Source organism: Oryctolagus cuniculus, chromosome 19 (assembly GCF_964237555.1).
Source record: "Oryctolagus cuniculus chromosome 19, mOryCun1.1, whole genome shotgun sequence".
NCBI classification, from domain to species: Eukaryota; Metazoa; Chordata; class Mammalia; order Lagomorpha; family Leporidae; genus Oryctolagus; species Oryctolagus cuniculus.
The window spans coordinates 7624740-7646875 of NC_091450.1; the positions used below are offsets into that span (position 1 = coordinate 7624740).

The 22136-nt window shown below is 53.9% G+C and overlaps 1 protein-coding gene across 1 annotated transcript; it reads left to right on the top strand.

Annotated features, from left to right (window-relative positions):
* Nucleotides 1-1216: 1216 nt before the first annotated feature.
* LOC100344472 (eukaryotic translation initiation factor 3 subunit C) lies at nt 1217-21472 on the top strand. The gene is made up of 21 exons (XM_002711877.5): nt 1217-1328; nt 1455-1594; nt 4154-4219; nt 4313-4502; nt 5188-5313; nt 5504-5558; nt 5688-5797; nt 6122-6249; nt 14643-14802; nt 14935-15038; nt 15445-15586; nt 15801-15926; nt 16053-16146; nt 17051-17241; nt 17435-17659; nt 18585-18948; nt 20465-20624; nt 20710-20775; nt 20866-20953; nt 21050-21212; nt 21309-21472. The coding sequence occupies exons 2-21, from the start codon at nt 1494-1496 to the stop codon at nt 21389-21391; spliced, it is 2742 nt and encodes a 913-aa protein (XP_002711923.1). The 5' UTR covers nt 1217-1328; nt 1455-1493; the 3' UTR covers nt 21392-21472.
* Nucleotides 21473-22136: the final 664 nt, after the last annotated feature.

Sequence of the window (22136 nt, forward strand, 5' to 3'; positions counted from 1 at the left end):
GGGGTGGAGGAGGGAGGAAGGGGGGAAAGGGGTGAGACTAGGGTGTGTGCAGAGACCCAGCGCTCCAGCCCCTGAGCTTCCTCGCCTCCAGGACTTTGGCCCTGATGTTTCCTCTGTCTCAAGTGGCCTCCCCCACTCCCCATAGTCTGCTAAGTCCTGCTTTTCTTCCAGGGAAGCGTTGTGCCTCCAGTGCCAAACTCAGGGTGAGACCCTCAGCAAATGCTGAATGAATAAAACCACCTTTATAAATGCAAGCCTTCTGACAGCTTCTCCAATCCACCTGGATTTAAATTCACCCTCACCTTAATCCGAATTCATTTTTTTTTTCAAAGATGTATTTATTTGTTGGAAAGGCAAAGTGGTAGAGAAGCGGAGAGGGAGAGAGGGATCTTCCATCTGCAGATTCACTCCCCAAATGCCTGCAATGGCCACAGCTGGTCCAGCCCACGACCAGGAGCCCCGCACTCCATCTGGGTCTCTCACGTGGGTGCTGGGGCCCACGTAGTTGGGCCATCATTTGCTGCTTTCCCAGGTGGGAAGTAAACTTGAAGCAGTGCTGCGATATGGTACGCTGCTGTCACAAGCAGTGGCTTCACCAAACCCACTGCACCGCAATGCCGGTACCCTGACCTGGATTTAAATCTACAAGCCTGCAGCCGGCGCTGTGGAGTGGCAAGTGAAGCTGCCGCCTGCAGTGCCCGCTTCCCATATGGGCACCGGTTCCAGTCCCAGCTGCTCCACTTCCAATCCAGCTCTCTGCTGTGGCCTGGGAAAGCAGTAGAAGATGGCCCAGGTCCTTGGGCCCCTGCACCCGCGTGGGAGACCTGGAAGAAGCTCTTGGCTTCGGATCAGCACAGCTCCAGCCGTAGCGGCCTTATGAAGACGGTGTTATTATTGCCTTTATTTTATAGCTTGAGTAGACTTTATGAAACACGCAGGGGTTAGGAAATTTGCTTAAGCAAGTAGCTCCTCTGGGCCTGGACCCCAGGTAGTCTGGAATTTTGCTCTGAGCCTAGATTCAAAACCCAGCAGCTCATCAGCATTGCCTGGGCGCTGGCCCTTAGATTCCAATTCTGCAGGTCAGGAAACCTGCGGGTTTCTAAGCTTGAGGCAAACGCGCAGTCGGAATGGGGAAGACTCCCGCCCAAGGTTTAGGGCCAGTGACGTCATGATTGTCCCCGCCCCTACGTGCCGCGAAGATGACTGGGAGTTGTAGTCTCCCAATCTAATAAGCCAGCCCCCTCCCGGAAGTGACGCAAGACCCTGTCTCTTCCTCTCTCGGCATTTCCGCCGGTTCGGCTTCGCGGTGTGACTCGCGAGCTCAGCTGGTTCGTATTTCTTGGTCCTCGTGCTTGGAGGGATCGGATTGCGAACGGGGACCGTGAGGGGTCGGGGGTCGAGCGGCCGCGGCCCCTTCCTTCCTGGCGGCCCGTGACGCTCTGGCTTTCCCGCAGGTCGGGCCGCGCGGGCCGTAGCCCCTCAGCGCCATCGCCATGTCGCGGTTTTTCACCACCGGATCGGACAGTGAGTCCGAGTCGTCCCTGTCCGGGGAGGAGCTCGTCACCAAACCCGTCGGCGGGAACTACGGCAAACAGTGAGTTGGAGGGCCTCGGCCGGCTGCAGGAGGGCGGTGGGAGCCCGTGGGGAGCCCGTGGGGCCGCGGCGGGAGCGGGGCCGGGGGATGCTAAGCGTGTGCCGGGGACTGGGGGAGTCCACCCACCGGCCACCGGAGACAGAGCCCCAGGCCCGCAGCTGTTGCATCCGCTTCCCGATTGCCCCCTAAGCTTACCTCCCCTGCGCCGCCCCGCACCTCTGCATGCCGCTGGTCTTACCCAGAGTGCAACCCGCAGAGGAAGCTTCGAGTGCCTGGTTGGCATCCGGAGCCCTCCCGGCGCGGCAGGCAGGCTCCTAAACATCTGGTACTCTCTAGTTGTTCATCGCCACTAAAATATCTGTTCCTCTGCGCTGCCAGTTAAAACTCTCTTAGCCTTTGAAGCAGTGGAATGTTGGCTCTCCAACAACTTAGGGCACTCGCCTGCCGCCTTCGTTGTTTTTGCTGTATTCTTGGGCTGCTGTTGAAAATAGGTATATATGCCTACACATACAGGAGGGGGCTTCCAAGAGTTCATGGTGAAACTATATTATGGAAAAGCTTTGCATGGATTTTGAAAACGTTGCTGTAACCAAATTAAGCTGCTACGAACTCGCAGGACCTAGTTTGCACCAGTTTGAAAAGAACACCTGGCTGGGCGCCGTGAAGTCTGCTAAATTCGAAGCAAGAACAATCAAATTTTGGGAGAAATCGCTGATGTTTTATGAAGCTTATGGGGACAATGCCCCAAAGATATCAGCTGCTTACAAATGGATAACTCGTTTTAAGTAGATATGAAACATGGGCACTGGTTCGAATCCCGGCTCCTCCACTTCTGTGTGGAGCTCTGTGCTGTGGCTTGGGAAAGCAGTAGAAGATGGCTCAAGTCCTTGGGCCCGTGCATCTGTGTGGGAGACCTGGAAGAAGCTCCTGGCTCCTGGCTTTGGATCAGCCCAGCTCCAGCTGTTTGGCGAGTGAACCAGCAGATGGAAGACCTCCCTCTCCCTCTGCCTCTCTGCCTCTTTAACTCTGCCTTTCAACATTTTTTAAAAATTATTTATTTATTTATTTGAAAGACAGAGTGGCAGGGAAAGACAGAGTTCTTGCACGTCATGCGCTGGTTCACTCCTCCAATGGCCACAACCGCCTGGATGAGGCCCAGCTGAAGCCAGGAGCCAGGAACTCCATCCAGGTCTCCCACACAGGCGGCAGGGCCCAGGGGCTTGGCCCATGGCTGCTCCTTCCCCCGCTGCATCAGCAGAGAGCTGGAACAGGAGGAGGGTGGTCAGCGCTCGAACCAGCATCCGGGGTGGGATGCGGGCCTCGCAAGCCGCGGCTTACCCGTCTCTACCGCCATGACAGCCCCCGATGGAAACCTTAAGCAACTGGAATCAAAATTCTGAAGAATTTTGGTTACAGATAAACACAGTCAAAGCAGTGGCTACCAAGAGTTGGCAGTGATCCAGTCATGACAGAAGCAGGCCAGCCAAGGGCGAACGTCATGACAGCAGCTTTTCCCACTGAGTTTGTGAAGGGCAAAAAAAAAAAGAGAGAGAAAGGCAGTAACATCTGCTTGCTGTGAATATTTTGAGAAAAGTCAAAGTTCTCAGGAGAGCTTGCAGTGGAGTCCTCCACCGTCACAGTGCTCTTGCTCATGCCGCCGTCAGAGGCGGTTTTGTGCGAGTTGTGATGGGAGATCCCTAGGCCTGCTTAGGCTCATTACGCCTTCTGTTTCTGACCTTGAAAAAATATTTAAAGGACACCCAGTTTTCTTCAGTTAATATTGCTTAAAAAAAAAAATGCATTGACATGAGTGAATTCTCAGGAGCCTCAGTTCTTTAGGGATGGACTCCATGGTGTCTGTCAAACCTGACGGAGCTTCGCTGGAGAGCTGAGAGTTTAGGTTGAGAGTTTATTTATTTTTTACTTTATCTTCTGTTTCCATTTTTCTGTGAACTTTTTGAAGTCTCCTCCTATGCACCACATTCATATATTATCACATTCTTATTGCTGCTGCCACTTCTTACTGCCATATTGGAGAACCAACAGCACTTGCTATACAATAGAAAGTAATTGGAAGAGTTGATAAAATGGAAAGAAACGGTGGAGGTAACTGCTGCCATGTGGGTGCCTGGCTGTGCCTGGCCTTATTAATGAAAGACACCAGCAGTGGAGGGCTCTTGGCCTGTGGTACTTTTGTTGCTTTCCAGGACCTGGTTCCCCACCCCCTTCTTGAAGCCTCTTCCCTTCATGTAGCTGAAGTACACTTTTTCCCTACTCTGGAGTATTTCTGTAGCTTGCATTTGTCTGTTTCTGAGAGGAAAGACGCTGTCATCTTTGTACTATAACAATGGACAAAACAACCCTTACTTGAAGTGGATAAAAAGAGTGAGTGTTACGTGATGATGCTATGAGGAAGAGGAGTCAGAGGAAGCCGGGCGGGGTGCGGTACAGCTGGCCTGAGTCTCTCCGTTCCACCTGCCCTGTCTGAGGAGAGATGTAGGAGTCACTTGGAAAGCCTGGAACTAGGAGAACAAGTTAACGGGCTCTTTTTCCAAACAGGCCATTGCTGCTCAGCGAGGATGAAGAAGATACCAAGAGAGTTGTCCGAAGCGCCAAGGACAAGAGGTAGAGTCCGGGGGCCGCGAGGGTTCTCTGGGGGCAGTGGTCAGTGTGGTCGGCGGCGGAGATGCCCAGTGTGGCGTTGGCCCTGCCACCCAGGTTCGAGGAGCTGACCAACCTCATCCGGACCATCCGCAATGCCATGAAGATCCGGGACGTCACCAAGTGCCTGGAAGAATTTGAGCTCCTGGGAAAAGCATATGGGAAGGCCAAGAGCATTGTGGACAAGGAGGGTGTCCCCCGCTTCTATATCCGCATCCTGGCTGACCTGGAGGACTATCTTAATGAGGTGAGATGCCTGTGGGTGAGGGAGAACCTAGAAGAGGGTGTGAGCCTGGCCGCCATCCCCGCCTACTTGTGGGGTCATGTCTTCCCCAGGTTCTTGGCCTTATTATGTAGTGTTCCCTTTCCCGAGCACAAGGAGACAAGGAGAGTCCTCTTCTTTGACCAAGAACCTTATGTTTATGACTGCTGCTTCTTCATTTTGTATTTATTGTGGGGACGTATATAACTTTTTTTTTTTTAAAGATTTTATTTATTTGAGAGGTAAAGTTATAGACAGAGGGAGAGACAGAGAGAGAGATCTTCCATCCACTGGTTCATTCCCCAAATGGCTACAATGGCTAGAGCTGAACTGATCAGGAGCCAGGAGCTTCTTCCAGTCTCCCATGTGGGTGCAGGGCCCAAGGACTTGGGCCATCCTCCACTGCTTTCCCAGGCCACAGCAGAGAGCTGGATTGAAAGAGAAGCAGCCGGGACACAAACCGGTGTCCATATAGGGTGCTGGTGCCTCAGGCAGAGGCTTAGCCTACTGAGCCACAGCGCCGGCCCCTATAAAGCATATTTAAGAAATAGGTTTAAGGTGTACTGAGAAAGCAGGGGAGATGGTATATGGGAGCAGGCCCCCTAGAAAGTGGTGAAATCTGGAATCTAGGGGATGCTGCGTAGTCTCAGGCCGCCGTCCTCCCTTTCAGCTCTGGGAAGATAAGGAAGGGAAGAAGAAAATGAACAAGAACAACGCCAAAGCTCTGAGCACCCTGCGCCAGAAGATCCGCAAATACAACCGAGATTTTGAGTCCCACATCACCAACTACAAGCAGGTAGGGGTGCCCGCGGCAGACCTGGTGAACGGTGGGGATGATGCCTCCGATGCACTCAGGAGAGCAGCGGGGAGGAACCGTGGTGGAACTCGGAGGTGGAGGGCTGGGCTGGGCTGGGCTGGGGCTGGGGCTGGGGCTGGGGCTGGGGCTGGGCGGCCTCCTCAGTTGCTCTCCGTCTCCCTCTGTCTAGAACCCTGAGCAGTCTGCAGATGAAGATGCCGAGAAGAACGAGGAGGACTCGGAAGGTGAGAGGAGCACCCATGGCAAACAGCTAGGCCGCCCCCAGGCCATGGTTCCCAGGCCGGGGCCCCTGCTCGCCCTCGGTCTTGCCCTTGGTCTTGCCCTCAGCCGTTTTTCCCTCCCCATCTCACCAGGCTCCTCGGATGAGGATGAGGATGAGGACGGCGTCAGCGCTGCAGCTTTCCTGAAGAAGAAAGCGGAAGCTCCTTCTGGGGAGAGTCGCAAGTTCCTCAAAAAGATGGAGGTAGGGGCCAGGGCGAGCCGCGGGGTGAGTCGCCGGCCGGCCCGAGGCCGCTTGGGAAGGAGAACCCTGGAGTTGGGAGGGGTTGGATTTAGTGGAGTCTGATTTGGAGTGAGAGATGCGGAACGTGGAGACCTGGATGCTGGGCCCAGCTCTGGCCCTGGGGAACCGGGTGCCTCTGGGGCAGTCAGAACTTGGGCTTGGTCCATGGCAGCTCCTGCTGACCTTGATGGTACTGCCGCTGTGGATCTGTTCCTGTGTCCTCAGGGAGAGCAGAGAGCCAGTCTCCTGTCACCTTCCTGCTGACCCTGTCTTCTTTCCCCTAAGGACGAAGACGAGGATTCGGAGGACTCGGAAGATGACGAAGAGTGGGACACCGGTTCCACGTCTTCAGATTCGGACTCAGAGGAGGAAGAAGGGAAACAAACCGCACTGGCCTCCAGATTCCTTAAAAAGTAAGGATAACGGGCGGGGTGGGGGGCAGGGGGCAGAAAGAGAGCCTTTGGTCCTCTTGAAGGTTGCTGCTTCCTTCCAGAGTCCTTTTAGGTTGGAGAGGCCCAGCTGCTGCCGTTTTTACAAGGGGACTCATTGTCAAGTACATGACTAGTTGGCTAGGGTCACAAGGCTCACATATACCCTGAAGGTGGCATTGGGAGGCTACAGAGTCCAGATATCTTTTTTATTTTTTATTTTTTATTTTTTTTATTATTTTTTATTTTTTTGACAGGCAGAGTGGACAGTGAGAGAGAGAGACAGAGAGAAAGGTCTTCCTTTGCCGTTGGTTCACCCTCCAATGGCCGCCGCGGCCGGCGCGCTGCGGCCGGCGCACCGCGCTGATCTGGTGGCAGGAGCCAGGAGCCAGGTGCTTTTCCTGGTCTCCCATGGGGTGCAGGGCCCAAGCACCTGGGCCATCCTCCACTGCACTCCCTGGCCACAGCAGAGGGCTGGCCTGGAAGAGGGGCAACCGGGACAGAATCCGGCGCCCCGACCGGGACTAGAACCCGGTGTGCCGGCGCCGCTAGGCGGAGGATTAGCCTATTGAGCCGCGGCGCCGGCCCAGAGTCCAGATATCACACGTGATTCACTGCCTGTAGACTGGGTGCCGTCTGCTAGTCTTCAGTTCACTCGTCTGTAAGATGTGGCCGGGACCCCACCTCCCGGGAGTACGGTGAGAATACAGGGAGGTGATGCAGGGAATAGAGTGAGTCCAGGACAGACAGGTGGTAAGGCCTCTGAGGTAACTGTCATCCAGCTGAGAATTTGTTAGTAATGTAGTGAGTAGATGGGCGGCGGGAAGCCTTCGGGACATCTGCTGGGACAGTCCTGGAATGGGCGTGGCTCTCAGCCTCAGTCTTTGGGCTGGGTGACCTGTTAGGTCTCAGGTTCCCTTTTTTTTTTTTTTTTTTTTTTTTTTTTTTTTTTTTGACAGGCAGAGTGGACAGTGAGAGAGAGAGACAGGGAGAAAGGTCTTCCTTTACCATTGGTTCACCCTCCAATGGCCACTGCGGCTGGTGCACCGCACTGATCCGAAGCCAGGAGCCAGGTGCTTTTCCTGGTCTCCCATGCGGGTGCAGGGCCCAAGCACTTGAGCCATCCTCCACTGCACTCCCGGGCCACAACAGAGAGCTGGACAGGAAGAGGAGCAACCGGGACAGAATCCAGTGCCCCGACTGGGACTAGAACCTGGGGTGCCGGCGCCACAGGCGGAGGATTAGCCTATTGAGCCATGGTGCCTGCCTCAGGTTCCTCTTTTAAAACAAGGTGATAATCTGCCTGGTGGGTAAAGTCTCGAGCCCACAGAGAGCAGTGCTATTTTCACAGGGAGCTCTGTTCCTGCACTTCGGTTGCTTTCTTGCTTTTTGAAAGGTGGAGTCACGCTATTTCGGGAAGTATTGAGCTACCTGACACTAGAGGCTTTGCATACTGGTTGAACAGCCACTGGTGGGCATTTTGTTGAGAAGGGTTTGTGGCTGAGTGTTCCAGGGAACACAGAGGGCAGGGCCCGGGAGGTACTGTCTGTCAGGTCTCCTTGGAGTGTTTGCAACTCTACAAATAGAGCAGAGTAAGAAAGTATCCATCAAAGTAGATATGCCTGGTTTTATTTTATTAGTAACTGTTCTCTCAACTTTGTTGATCATGAAACTTTCTTTAAAGATTTATTTGAAAGGCAGAGTTACAGAGAGGTAGAGGCAGAGAGGTCTTCCATCTTCTGGTTCACTCCCCGAATGGCTGCAACAGCCAGAGCTGGGCCAATTCAAAGCCAGGAATCTGGAGCTTCTTCCAGGTCGCCCACGTGGGTGCAGGGGTCCAAGGACTTGGGCTGTCTTCCACTGCTTTCCCAGTCACATTAGCAGGGAACTGGATCGGAAGTAGAGCAGCCAGGACTCTATATAGGATGCCAGTGCTGTGGGCAGCGGCTTTACCCACCAAGCCACAGCGCCAGCCCCGGATCATAAAACTCTTTAAACCTATTGATGTCGTAGGTAAGTATCAATGGTTCAGATCTGTGATATCTACTTGACTTTTTCTGGCTTTCAGTAATTGCGTGTTGAAGTCTTTAGGCCAGTGTGTGCGTTGTGCACTGCGCATGTGTATTTCACAAAAGCTTCTCTTGTTGCGAAGAAACAAGTGAGGACTAAAGTGAAACGTAGGACATTACAAGGAGACTGCAGACTGCTATCTGTTTTGAATATAGACTCAGATTCTTCAGAGGGGTGAGCATTTGGCATACCCCACCCCCTGTCAGCTTCCAGTCCTTACTGCTGATTCCAGCAATCTGCTAGTGTGCACCCTGCAAGGATGCCACTTGAGGAGCTGAGTCCTTGCCACAGGCGAGGCCCAGGCTGAGAACCAACAGATGGGCTCTGTCTCTGCCTCTCAAATAAATTAGTTAAGTTTTTTTTTTCTTTTAAACATTTACTTATTTATTTGAAAGGTAGAGTTAGAGAAAGAGAGATCTTCCACCCGCTGGTTCACTCCCCAAGTGGCTGCAATGGCCAGAGCTGTGCCAGTCCAAAGCCAGGAGCTAGGATCTTCTTCCGGGTCTCCCACGTGGGTGCAGGGGCCCAAGCACTTGGGCCATCTTCCACTGCTTTCCCAGGCCACAGCAGAGAGCTGGATCAGAAGTGGAGCAGCCGGGACTCGAACTGGTACCTGTATGGGATGCCAGTGCTGCAGGCAATGCCAGCCTCTGAATTAAATTTTTTAAAAATGGATTATATATCATAATGTAAAATTTGTTTAACATAACAGAAGTCAACTGATTGAATAATATAACATCTCAGTAGAATAAGGAGGATGAACATAGTCATCTCAAAAGAGGTACAAGAAAGCATTTGAAAAAATGCTACTGCTCCTTCATGATGAAGACACTGAACAGTGGAAATCAGATGAGAAGTCCGCATAATCTTTCCCTGCCTTTTATTTTGAACTGTTCCGTGTTTTTTAGAGATCTCTCTTCTGAACACAATTAGATTTTGTTTTGTTTAAATCTCATATAATTGCCTCTGCTTCTCCCTCCCCCCTCCTCCCTTCCCCTCGCCCTGTTTTAGTGTGGTCCGTAACAAAATTTGCTATTTGAGCCATTTTCTTAGTGTATAGCTCAGTGGCATTAAGTGTATTTGTGTCGTACAATCTCGCTGTTCCTCCAGAACTTGATCTGTGCTTTTTGTTTGACATGTTGGAGCCAATGCTCTGAGCCATTACCACTGCTTCACAGGGTCTGCATCAGAGGAAAACTGGGATCTGAGGCTGGGGCTGAGGCTGGGGCTGGGGCTTGACCCAGGCACTCTGATGTGGGATGTGGGCATCTTAAATGCTAGGCTAAATGACTGTTCCGTAAGAGTGTGTTTTTTTGTGTGTTTTGTTTGTTTGTTTGTTTTTTTAAGATTTATTTACTTATTTGAAAGACAAAATTACAGAGAGAGTGTGAGAGAGGTCCTCCATCTGCTGGTTCACTCCCTAATGGCCACAATGGCCAGGGCTGGGTCAGGCTGAGGCAGGAGCCTGGATCTCCACCTGGGTGTCCCACGTGGGTGGCAGGTCCCACGTACCTGCACCATCTTCTGCTGCCTTCCCAGCTGCATCAGCAGGGAGCTGGACACGCTCACGTGGGATGCCGGTGTTGCCTCAATCAGCTGGCCATAAGAGTGTATGCTTGGGGCTGGTGCTATGGTGTGGTGGGCTAAGCCTCCGTCTGTGGCGTCAGCATCCCATGTGGGCACCAGTATGAGTACTGGCTGTTCCATTTCCAGTCCAGCTCTCTGCTATGGCCTGGGAAATTAGTGGAAGATGACCCAAGTGCTTGGGCCCTGCACCCCATGGGAGACCAGGAAAAGCACCTGGCTCTGTGGGAGACCTGGAAGAAGTTCTTGGCTCCTGCCGGCGCCGCGGCTCACTAGGCTAATCCTCCGCCTAGCGGCGCCGGCACACCGGGTTCTAGTCCCGGTCGGGGCGCCGGATTCTGTCCCGGTTGCCCCTCTTCCAGGCCAGCCCTCTGCTGTGGCCAGGGAGTGCAGTGGAGGATGGCCCAGGTGCTTGGGCCCTGCACCCCATGGGAGACCAGGAAAAGCACCTGGCTCCTGGCTCCTGCCATTGGATCAGCGCGGTGCGCCAGCCGCAGCGCGCCGGCTGCGGCGGCCATTGGAGGGTGAACCAACGGCAAAGGAAGACCTTTCTCTCTGTCTCTCTCTCTCACTGTCCACTCTGCCTGTCAAAAAAAAAAAAAGAAGTTCTTGGCTCCTGGCTTCAGATTGGCCCAGCTCCGGCCGTTGCAGCCATTTGTGGAGTGAACCAGCAGATGGAAGACCTCTTTCTGTCTCTCCTTCTCTTTTTAACTCTGCCTCTCAAATAAATAAAGTCTTTTTTTTTTAAAGTATATTTATATTTCTCATGTTTTTCTCTGTTAGATTGGGATTACATGTCTTTTAGAAATTACCCTTGTGGATTTTCTTAACCTGTGAAATTTTACCTTGTATGCCTATCCAAAAAACATTTTTTAGTAGTTAAATCAGTGTTTTAAGGAAAGCTTTCGAGGAAATAATATTAGAATTTCAAATGTCAAAGGTTTTTCTGACATTGAGAGTTTATGACTTTGTATGTCATAGGGTAATTCAGACTGTTTCATTTGTATAACAAAGGAGAAATTTTTTTTAAAGATGTATTTTATTTATTTGAAAGGCAGAGTTACAGAGAGAGAGGGAGAGACAGAGAGAGAGGGCTCTCAGCTGCTGGTTCTCTCCCCAAATGGCCACAATAGCCAGGGCTGGGCTGATAAAAAGCCAGGAGCCAAGAGCTTCTGGGTCTCCCATGTGGGTGCAGGGACCCAAGCACTTGGGCCATCTTCCACTGCTATCCCAGCCCATCAGCAAGGAGCTGGATCAGAAGTAGAGCAGCCAGTACTGGAACCAGTACCCATATGGAATGCTGGCCCCACAGGCAGAGGGTTAACCTGCTGTGCTACAGCACTGACTCTGGGAGAGAGTTAAAATGATTTCCAACTGAGACAAAAGCAGGATTTACAGATGGTCCCTCCTTTGTGATGTTTGGCTTAGGGTTTTTCAAAAACCAATCTGTGCTCAGTAGAGACCATCCTTTGGCTTTTGGTCTTTTCCCAGGCTGTGGCAGCCGTGTGCAAGAAAACATCTGTGATGCTGGGCAGTGGCCGCGGCCGCAGCGCCCACTCAGCCCTGAGATCACACGACACTGAGGGGCGGGGCCAGCTGATTCTCCTGATGTTCAGTGGGTATAGGGTGGTTTTTGTTTTTTTTTTTTTTGTTTTTTTTGTTTTAAGATTTATTTGTTTATTTGGAAGGTAAAGTGATAGAGGGAGGGAGAGAGAGCAGAGAAAGAAATTTTCTCTTCTGTCTGCTTGCTCACTCCACAGATGGCCGCAATGGCCAGACTGACCCAGGCCAAAGCCAGGAGCTCAGAGCTGGCTGAACTGGTGGGTGCCCAAGTACCTGGGCCGTCTCCCACTGGCTTCCTAGGCACATTAGCAAGGAGCTGAATGGGAAACCAAGCAGTCTGCACTCAGACTGGCACGCCAGTATGTTGCAGCGGGCAGCTTCGCTCATTGCACCAATACCAGCCCTGGGGAGAGGGCATTGAATGTGGTTTTGATGTGGTGTGGGATGAGACTAGTGTTGTGGCGTAGCTGGTAAAGCCACTGCCTGCAATGCCAGGTGGAAGATCTCGCTCACTCGCTCTTTTTTTTTTTTTTTTAAAGATTGATTTATTTGAAAGAGTTACACAGAGGAAGAGACAGACAGCTCCTCTGCTGCTCATGCAGGAGACTCAGATGGAGTTGGAGGCTCCAGGCTTTGGCGTGGTCCAGCCCTGGATATTGTAGGCATCTGGAGGTGAACACGAAATTTTCTTTTTAACTTGTAAAGCAAATGTGAGGAACCTTTTTTTCTGCTCCAGCTATTGTGGCCATCTGGGGAGTGAATCAACGGAAGGAAGACTTTTTCTCTCTGTCTTTCCCTCCCTTTCACTTTCCGTAACTCTACCTCTCAAATAAATGAATAAAATCTTAAAAAAAGGAAAAAGCAGACCCATCAAACCAGGCTGGCTTACTCAAGGAAACCCAGGGTTTACACAGAAGTGCCAACAAAATCAAAATTCACAATTACCAGTGTAAAAATTAGTCTGTTCTCGGTGTGTGGAATTTGAAGTCCTGCCGGTGGCTGCCTCAGCCAGACCAAATGATGTGCAGGCCTCTTGCAGCTGTGGGCCGGGTGCTCCCCACCCTGCAAAGGAAGTTATCGCTAGGAAGCTGTGTACTGGGGAGGACTCCAGAAGCTTAATATTTATTTCATTTTCATCTACTTGAAAGAAAAAGATTTTTTATCCACTGGTTCGTTTCTCCAAATGCCTACAAACAGCCAGGAGCCAAGAACTCCATCCAAGTCTCCATGGTTGCCAGGGGCCCGAGCAGTCGAACCATCATCTGCTGTCTCCTGGGATGCATTAGCAGTAGGCTGCATAGGTAGCAGAGTAGCTGGGACTCAAATCAGGCGCCCGAATAGGGGATGCAGTCATCCCGAGCCGCCACCAACCTGCTGTGGCTTTATTAATACAAACACACGAACTGTGAAACAGTGAGAAATGCAAGCATCCACGTCGAGACACAGGATCACCACGCAGGGCCGAAAGAATGCTGGAAGGAGATGGCAGTAGGTCAGATCCCGTGGTGGAGAGGCCATCGTCGTGGGCGAGGGGCCTGGCTGGAACACTCATCCAGGACCACGAGAGGCACTCCGTTCAAGGGGAGGCATGCAATCTGGCGCTGCTCAGGGGCTCAAAGCTCTAGAAAGTTAGAGGGTTGGAGGGAGAGGCTTTTCTGTTCTGGGTAGGTGTCTGAGGCAGGCAGAGTTTCTTGCTTTAATGGTCTTGGTCATCCTTGGGGCAGAGAGGCTTGACTGGGTGTGTGTGGGAGTCCGTTCGACTTCCCTGACTGCTGTTGACAGTTCCCAAAGCCTTTGCTGCAGCCTTAGGTAAGGCTGGTGGCGCCTCAAGCCTTTCAAGTAGGTTTAAGCCTCGGCGCTCCCATCTAAAGTTTTTGCTGCTGGAGCAAAGTCTTACAAGGCCCAGACCCAGCTTCTGCCCGTCCTTAGGAGCCATGTGGGTGCCAGGTTCTTTGTTCTCCTTATCAACGAAGACCAGAGTAGACGTTCTGGAGCATTCCAAGATTCTGCCTGTCCTCATAAACTTGTACTAGATGTTATGATGTCACTCTCTGGCAAAGGAAAATTTTAATCCAACCAGCAAATTTATAAGCAATTACTAAATCAGAACTTAAAATAGGTTCAGGTATTTGGAAGATAGAGAGACATGTGCTGTTTCACTCCCCAAATGGTCACAACGGCCAGGTCCGGGCAGGACTGAAGCCAGGAGTCTGAAACTCCGTCCAGGTCCCCCAAGAGGGTGGCGGGGCAAGCGCCCAGGCCATCATCCGCCTTCCCAGGCACGTCAGCAGGAAGCTGAGCCCACTCCCATGTGGGATGCTGGTGTTTTAGAAGCAGCTTAAACTACTTAAACTGCAACACTCCCAGCCCCTACTCAAAGCTTTTAAGTAGTTAAAATGAATTTATTTGTAAATTATCCAGTGGTGGTTCTAGATGAGGATTTGAGAACCTGTTGAGTCTTTCTGGAAAGATGTTTTCATCAGTATCTATGGAAAGTTTGGATAATTTGTCTCTGTCATTTGGTTTACACCTTGTTATGCATTAAAGTTTCTGGCCACATCAAGTGCCCTGAGAGACCATTTTGAGATAGCCAGTGGTCTTTTTCTCTTGCGGGGACATTTTGTGGTATTGAACAGTTCCTCTTTGAATCTGGAATTTAGATTAATTGCTGGTCATAAGAGGAGAGGAAAGGGGAAATCGGATAGTCTGGGAACAGCACTCTTTTTGCATGCATTCTGGATGAACTAATGAGTTGCCTTCTGGTAAAAAATGGTCAGTGGATAGAGCAACTGGCGTCAAGGAAGATACCTAAGATTGCTCTGGATCCTTCGGAAAACCCGACGGGTTAGCTTTCGAGCAGTGTGGCCGGTTGTTTCTGCTTCGAGGCTTGGTTGAGCCTTCCCTTAGCCGACCTTGTTGGGCCGTTCCCTATGTGCAAGAGTATCTAAATGAGTGTGTGGTGCAGTCACAGACCTTGGGAGTAGTCAGCAAGTCCAAATGCTTGGTGGCCTTGGCCTTGGTTATGGCTGCAGTTGATGCTCTAGGTCATTGTCCTAGATGACTTGGACCCAGGAGCGATGAAGGGAGAGAAAGTTCTTGAGAGGAGGGAGAGTCAGGTGAGGAGGGAGAGGTTGCTCATGCTCCCCCGTGTCTCCTGGCAGGGCCCCCACCACAGAGGAGGACAAGAAGGCCGCCGAGAAGAAACGGGAGGACAAAGCCAAGAAGAAGCACGACAGGAAGTCGAAGCGCCTGGATGAGGAGGAGGAGGACAATGAAGGCGGGGAGTGGGAGCGGGTCCGAGGGGGAGTGCCCCTTGTCAAGGTGAGGATCGTCGCGGTAAAAAATCAGTTGGCACGGCTGGGGAGAGCAGACAGGTGCCCTCCTGGTTGGGGTGGGGAAAGGCAAGAAGGGGGTACCTGTTGCCATGGTCCTGATAGATGTGTGTCGGCGTAGGAAAAGCCAAAAATGTTTGCCAAGGGAACTGAGATCACCCACGCTGTCGTCATCAAGAAACTGAATGAGATCCTGCAGGCACGGGGCAAGAAGGGCACTGATCGGTAAGATCGGGGGCCTGGCAGTCCTGGGAGGAGGCTGTTCCGTTTCTGGAGGATTCTGTGTGTGACTGTAGTGCAGGAGCAGCATACCTGGGACTTGCCTGCCATTTGCCACAGAATACCATCTGTGGACTTGGCTTACCCCATCTGGAAAGTGGGAACAGTGGCCACTTTCTTTAGTTATTAGGTGACTGGGGATGGTGGATGTGAAAGCATGCCGGGATTGTTAGCGTTACTACTGTTCCTGTTTGGAATTCTTATAGGAGAACTGGGTTTTCAAGTGATGGTGGCTGGGAGCCAGCTCTCAGGGACAGGCCTTCCTTGCCTGTCGAAGGAGAGCGCCCTGGATGATGGGGTGCGACTTTGCTTTGTCTCTCACAAAGCCTCCCCCTGTCCTGTGTCTCCCCAGTGCCGCCCAGATCGAGCTGCTACAACTGCTGGTTCAGATTGCTTCCGAGAACAACCTGGGGGAGGGCGTCATCGTCAAGATCAAGTTCAACATCATCGCTTCTCTCTACGACTACAACCCCAACCTGGCCACGTACATGAAGGTGAGGGCAACAGAGAGGAGCGCCGCGGGGCTGAGCGGGTGGTCCTCGGAGGGCGCCTCTCGTCCCACGACTCAGGCTGTGGGAACAGCCTTGGCAATTGAACCCCACCCGCCACCCCCCACCCCCCGTGATTCCCAGCAAATGGGGCTTGGGAGGCAACTGCTGATTCCACGCTCAAGCCTCTGCCTCTGCCCCCACTGCTGGCCTCTCGCAGCCGGAGATGTGGCAGAAGTGCCTGGACTGCATCAACGAGCTGATGGACATCCTGTTTGCAAACCCCAACATCTTTGTTGGAGAGAACATTCTGGAAGAGAGTGAGAACCTGCAAAATGTTGACCAGGTGAAGGCCTGGGGCGGCCGGGGGAGCTGGAGACGGATGTGGCCCGCTTCGGGGAGGCTCCCCGCTTGAGGTTTGGGACCGAGACCTGGGCTCATTTATGTATTCCTCCTTTGCTCTCCTCTTCAGCCTCTGCGTGTCCGTGGCTGTATCCTCACTCTGGTAGAACGAATGGATGAAGAATTCACCAAAATAATGCAAAATACCGATCCTCATTCCCAAGGTGAGCCAGGCCTGGGCTACAGTGAGAGGAACACCACCTTCTGGGGTTTGTGAGGATTATGCTAAAGCAGTGTAGTGCCAGCCCTCCTTACCTGCCTTTCAACACTGGAGGCGCTGTTGAGCTGCGGGGCCCCACTGCCGGCGTTTCGGATGCATTAGTCGCCGGGCCTGGGAATGGCATTTCTGACGTGCTCCTGGGTGCTGGTGCCAGGACTGGATTTTAAGAAACCCGGGGTAGGGCGTCTACTCGCTGGGCTTGTTCATCTTGGACTGGGGGCTTTGGGATGGGAAAGTGCAGGGCAGCTTACACAGCAAAAACCTGAATGTGCCTGCCAAGCCGAAGATGTCGTGATGAACGAGGCAGCCGAAGGGCTCGGTGCCTGTGGAGCTGATTTTTGGCAGTGCGGCAGACAGTGATAGCAAGATGGTGCGGTACCTCTGCACGGGGGAAGTGTGACGTCGACACTCAGAGAGGGCCCTGTGAGGAGAAAGTGACGGGCGGGGTGGCTTCAGCTGTGGCACCTTTAGGTAGGGCCACTGGCGGTGAGCTCAGTGAGGAGCTCCTCAGAGGAGGACTCAGCAGAAGAGAGTACCTGGCAGCAGGAGGACGGTGGGCGTGGTGGGTGGTGGGAATGGAGCGGCCGCGTGGTTTGATCCTGGCACGGCCGGGGCAGAATCGTGGAGCAAAGGGCAGGGGCCACACTTGTAGGCCCCGAGGGTCCAAGGTGGGTGCTTGGTGCATTTGCTGGTCTGTGGGAGGGGAACGCCGTAGGTCCTGGGTGAGGATGGAGCTTCCAAGGTTCAGTGAGCAGAGCTTTGTGACTGGCGCAGAAAACAAACGGGTCCCTGGGCTGGTCGGGGGGCCTGGCTGAGCAGAGCGGCGCCCCCCCCTCGCCCCCCTCCAGAGTACGTGGAGCACCTGAAGGACGAGGCCCAGGTGTGCGCCATCATCGAGCGCGTGCAGCGCTACCTGGAGGAGAAGGGCACCACGGAGGAGATCTGCCGCGTCTACCTGAGGCGCATCCTGCACACCTACTACAAGTTCGATTACAAGGCCCACCAGCGGCAGCTCACCCCTCCCGAGGGCTCCTCAAAGGTGAGCGCCTGCAGTGGGGGGCAGGGGGGCGTGTGTCACCGTGTCCTTACTGTGCGTCAGTGCACCCCATGGAAAAATCCATTCCCTCACAAGGGAAAAGAAGGGAGTAGACTGGGGCCGGGGGAACCTCGGCGGAGCCAGTTAAGGCCGCGGTCTTTGTCAGTGCCTCCTCCCACCTGCCTCCTCCTCGTAGTCTGAGCAAGACCAGGCGGAAAACGAAGGGGAGGACTCAGCCGTGCTCATGGAGCGGCTGTGCAAGTACATCTACGCCAAGGACCGCACCGACCGCATCCGCACGTGCGCCATCCTCTGCCACATCTACCACCACGCGCTGCACTCCCGCTGGTACCAGGCCCGGGACCTCATGCTCATGAGCCACCTGCAGGACAACATCCAGCACGCGGACCCGCCGGTGCAGGTGGGTGAGGGCCGGCCCCGCCAGCTGCTGGCTGCTTTCCCCGGACATCCAGCCTTCCTGCACCTTCCTGTGCTAGATTCCTTGGCCGTGCAGACCTGGGCTCAGCCACCACCTTCAGGGTTGATTGATTTATTTGAGAGGCAGAAGCAGAGAGAGAGGTCGTCCATCCACTGGTTCACTACCCAAATGGCCGCAATGCCCATGGCGGGCTGATCTGAAGCCGGGAGCTTCCTCTGGGTCTCCTGTGTGGGTGCAGGGGCCCAAGGACTTGGGCCATCTTCCACTGCTTTCCCAGATCGGAAGTGGAGCAGCCGGGACTAGAACCGGCGCCCATATGGGATGCTGGCACTGCTTTACCCACTACACCACAGCGCCAGCCCCTGAAAATACCCTTTTCAGGTTGAGAAAATTCTCTTCTGATCCTAGTTGGCTGAGAATTTTTATCATAAATAAATCTTGAATTTTGTCACATCTTTCCTTCATCTATTGAAATAACATAGTTATTTCTCCTTTATTCTGTTCATGTAACATAGCAAGGATTTTTTAGATTTTTAATTTACTAATCTTTTTTTAAAATCTGAGAGAGGCAGAACCTCTCTCTCTGCTGATTCACACATCCTCTGGTTCGGCCCCCAAGTGCCCACAGGGAGCCAAGCTAGGAGCTGGGAAATCTGTCCAGGTCTCCCCCATGGGTGGCAGGAACCTTGTCGCTGAATCGTCACCACTGTCCCCCGGGGTGTGCGTTGGTAGGAAGCTGGAGTCAGATGGAGCTTCCGGTGTCAAACTCAGACATCTTAATTGGCATCTCTACTGCTAGGCCAGGTGCCTGCCCCAGTGCGTGTGACAGGCCCTCGCGGTGTACTTGCTGATTCCGTGACCGGCCTGCCTGTGGCTGTCCCCTGAGTGCGTCCCCCTCTGCCCCCAGATCCTGTACAACCGCACCATGGTGCAGCTGGGCATCTGTGCCTTCCGCCAAGGTCTGACCAAGGACGCCCACAACGCCCTACTGGACATCCAGTCGAGTGGCCGGGCCAAGGAGCTCCTGGGCCAGGGTCTGCTGCTGCGCAGCCTGCAGGAGCGCAACCAGGAACAGGAGAAGGTGGAGCGGCGCCGGCAGGTGCCCTTCCACCTGCACATCAACCTGGAGCTGCTGGAGTGTGTCTATCTGGTGTCCGCCATGCTCCTGGAGATCCCCTACATGGCCGCCCACGAGAGCGACGCCCGCCGGCGCATGATCAGCAAGCAGTTCCATCACCAGCTGCGGGTGGGCGAGCGGCAGCCCCTGCTGGGTGAGTGCGGGCTCCGTGCCCCGGTGTGCTCTGGCCCTCACTGCGAGAGGGGTCAAGAGAACTCTGCCGCCCGACGAGGCCGCTGGATTCGCTGAGCCCTCCTCCCCTGCCCCGTGGAGGTCCTGTTGCCACCCCATTTCCTGTGAAGAAACTGAGGCACAAGGAAGAGCCTTGCCCGAGTCGTACGCAGCTGACCTTTTTGTCTCGTTTCTCCCTTGCGTGCACCTTACGTGTAAATCCCAGCCAGCCCAGCCGGGTTAGAGCCTCTGCCATTCGATTATCTCACATTGGCGACTTGATCGCTGTGCAGAGCCCTGATTGTGGTCAGTTCATGGAAGCACTTGAGGAGCCAAGTTGTGTGGTTTTTGTTTTTTTTTTAAGATTTTACTTATTTATTTGAGAGAGAGTTACAGACAGTGAGAGGGAGAGACAGAGAAGGAGTTCTTCCATATGCTGGTTCACTCCCCAAATGGCTGTAATGGCTGGAGCTGTGCCAGTCCAAAGCCAGGAGCTTCTTCTGGTCTTCCACACGGGTGCAGGGGCCCAAGCACTTGGGCCATCTGCCACTGCTTTCCCAGGCCACAGCAGGGAGCTGGATTGGAAGAGGAGCAGCCAGCACTAGAACCGGCGCCCATATGGGATGCCAGCGCCGCAGACGGAGGATTAACCCGCGCCACTGCGCTGGCCCCAAGGAGCCAAGTTTTGCTCACAGCCACCCACGTCCCCTTGCAGAGTTGGCCTCTGCTGGCTGTGTCATGCTCGAGCCCTGGCAGATTCCGTCCGGCTTTTGTAGCGATAGTTGACGTTGTAGGAAAGGTTCCAGTGCTGGTCTGAACTTCTGCACGTCTTAGAATGTTGGTGGATTTGCACAGAGCTGGCCCAGGCTGCTGCTGAAGTCACAGCTGTGGGCGGAGCGGCCTGGGTCACCGCAGACCCTGCTTCTCTGTTACTCCCTGCAGTCAAAAGCCAGGGTCTGCTTCAGCCCTGCTCTCTGGTGTGGTTTGTAGAGAGCTGTTGAGTCCCTGACCTTGCCTCGTTTCTAAAGAGTTCAAGTGGAGACTGATCCAGGAGGGTCGTGAGCGTCGCCTCACTTGCAAGCCTACTCCCTGTTTTCTGTCTGGGCCTGGTTTGACCCTGCTGTGCCTGTTGTAGGGTCTGCTAGGTTTTTGTTTCTCTACCTCTGCCACCCATTCGCAGTCTTAGGGCTTTGCTGTTGGTCTTTCTGAATTCCTGCTTGCTGTGCTCAGCTTCCTGCCCTGTCAGCACATCAGACCTGCCATTTCACAGAGGTCCCTTAGACTGAGGCTCGAGTTTTTTAAGGTTGGGGGGGGGGGGGGCAGAGAGAAGCAACTTGAGAAGTAATAAGCTGACAACAGATGTATAGATAGGGCAACAAGTGACTTGTGTTAGCGCCCCCTAGTGGAGAGATGGGAGCGGCCTTAGTTTAGTGGCTTGCTTCCCTGGCCTATGTTCCAACATGAACCGTGTGCGTGGTCCCTCATTCCCAATCTGTCAGGTCCCCCTGAATCAATGAGGGAACATGTGGTCGCCGCCTCCAAGGCCATGAAGATGGGCGACTGGAAGACCTGCCACAGTTTCATCATCAACGAGAAGATGAATGGGAAAGTATGGGACCTCTTCCCTGAGGCTGACAAAGTCCGCACCATGCTGGTGAGGTGAGCAGAGCGAAGCGGGTGGGCGGGGAGACTGGCTGGCCTCCTGCGCTGAGACTCTGCCCCCTGTTCCCCCCCCCCCCCCCAGGAAGATCCAGGAAGAATCGCTGAGGACCTACCTCTTCACCTACAGCAGTGTCTATGACTCCATCAGGTAGGGTGGGCCCTGGGCCACAGGGGCCCCGGCCTCTTGCCAGGGTCCTCACTTCCTCACTGCCCCTTCTCTCCGCCTCGTTCCTCCCAGCATGGAGACGCTGTCTGACATGTTTGAGCTGGATCTGCCCACTGTGCACTCCATCATCAGCAAGATGATCATCAACGAGGAGCTGATGGTGAGAGCCGGCCAGGGAGTGGACAGGCGGCCGTGGCGAGCTTGGACTGGGGGTCTGATCTGCGTCTTGTCTCTCCGTCCGCTTTGCTCCCGACAGGCCTCGCTGGACCAGCCGACGCAAACGGTCGTGATGCACCGCACCGAGCCCACCGCCCAGCAGAACCTGGCCCTGCAGCTGGCCGAGAAGCTGGGCAGCCTGGTGGAGAATAACGAGCGGGTGTTCGACCACAAGCAGGGCACCTACGGCGGCTACTTCCGGGGTGAGTGGCCCCGTCCGCTCTGCTGTCCCAGGACCCCAGCCCTCCGCTTGCCTCTTATTGGCACTCACCCTTCCCCTTCTTCCGTCTCTCCTGCAGACCAGAAGGATGGCTACCGCAAAAACGAGGGCTACATGCGCCGGGGCGGCTACCGCCAGCAGCAGTCTCAGACGGCCTACTGAGCGCACCTCTGCCCTGGGCCGGGCCGTTCAGCCCGAGTCCTAAGCCGAGCCCCAGTCATTAAAGGTCTATTCCAAGTTACAGTGCCCGGCGTCTGTGTGTCCCAGCAGAGGTGTCGTGGACTCGTGCGTTTGCTGATTGTTGTTTCTGAGCCACCAGGCTCAGGGTGCGGAGGGGAGCTGTTCACGTCCCTGGCTCCCGGGGCTTGCTGCTCTTTGACATTTAACAGGAAACCGTAGTGACATTTGCCGAGTTCTAACAGGTCAGGGAAAAGATGGCAGGTGTGTGGCACAAGCTGTGGCTAGGGCTGTACTGTCAGGGAAGGCAAAACAGAGGCGGGAGGGCTCACCCAGCTGGGAGAAGGGGAGTCTAGACAGTGAGGTGCGGGCCGGGACCCAGGGTGAATCCCGTGACCTGTGCGTGACGACACAGGTACTGCAGTCAGGAGTGTGCGCGGACAAACACTGCTGCTGCGACACCTGAGCGTGTGAGTGCTTTCCTGGTAACTCCTGTAATTCACGTGTCTTGTTTCGTCCAAAAATACTGGTCAGCAGTAGACTGGGAGTTGGAAAAAATGATCCATGACCGCAGGTTGGACGCGTAAACACGGAAGAGGGAGTGAGTGCCGAGGGCTGCGCGGTGGGCAGAGGTGTGGCTGGTGGAGAGTGGGGGTGGGGATGTGCAGGAAGTGGCTGGAGGTGGGCGCTGGGTTCTCGGGAGGCTTTGGTGCTTTGACTTTTTTTTTTT

Bases quoted from the DNA above. Each gene is read 5' to 3' on its own strand.
- LOC100344472 (XM_002711877.5), top strand. From the start codon at position 1,494: ATGTCGCGGTTTTTCACCACCGGATCGGACAGTGAGTCCGAGTCGTCC. The intron at 5,559-5,687 runs GTGAGAGGAGCA...CCATCTCACCAG, and splicing joins GAACGAGGAGGACTCGGAAG to GCTCCTCGGATGAGGATGAG. The intron at 15,927-16,052 runs GTGAAGGCCTGG...TCTCCTCTTCAG, and splicing joins ACCTGCAAAATGTTGACCAG to CCTCTGCGTGTCCGTGGCTG.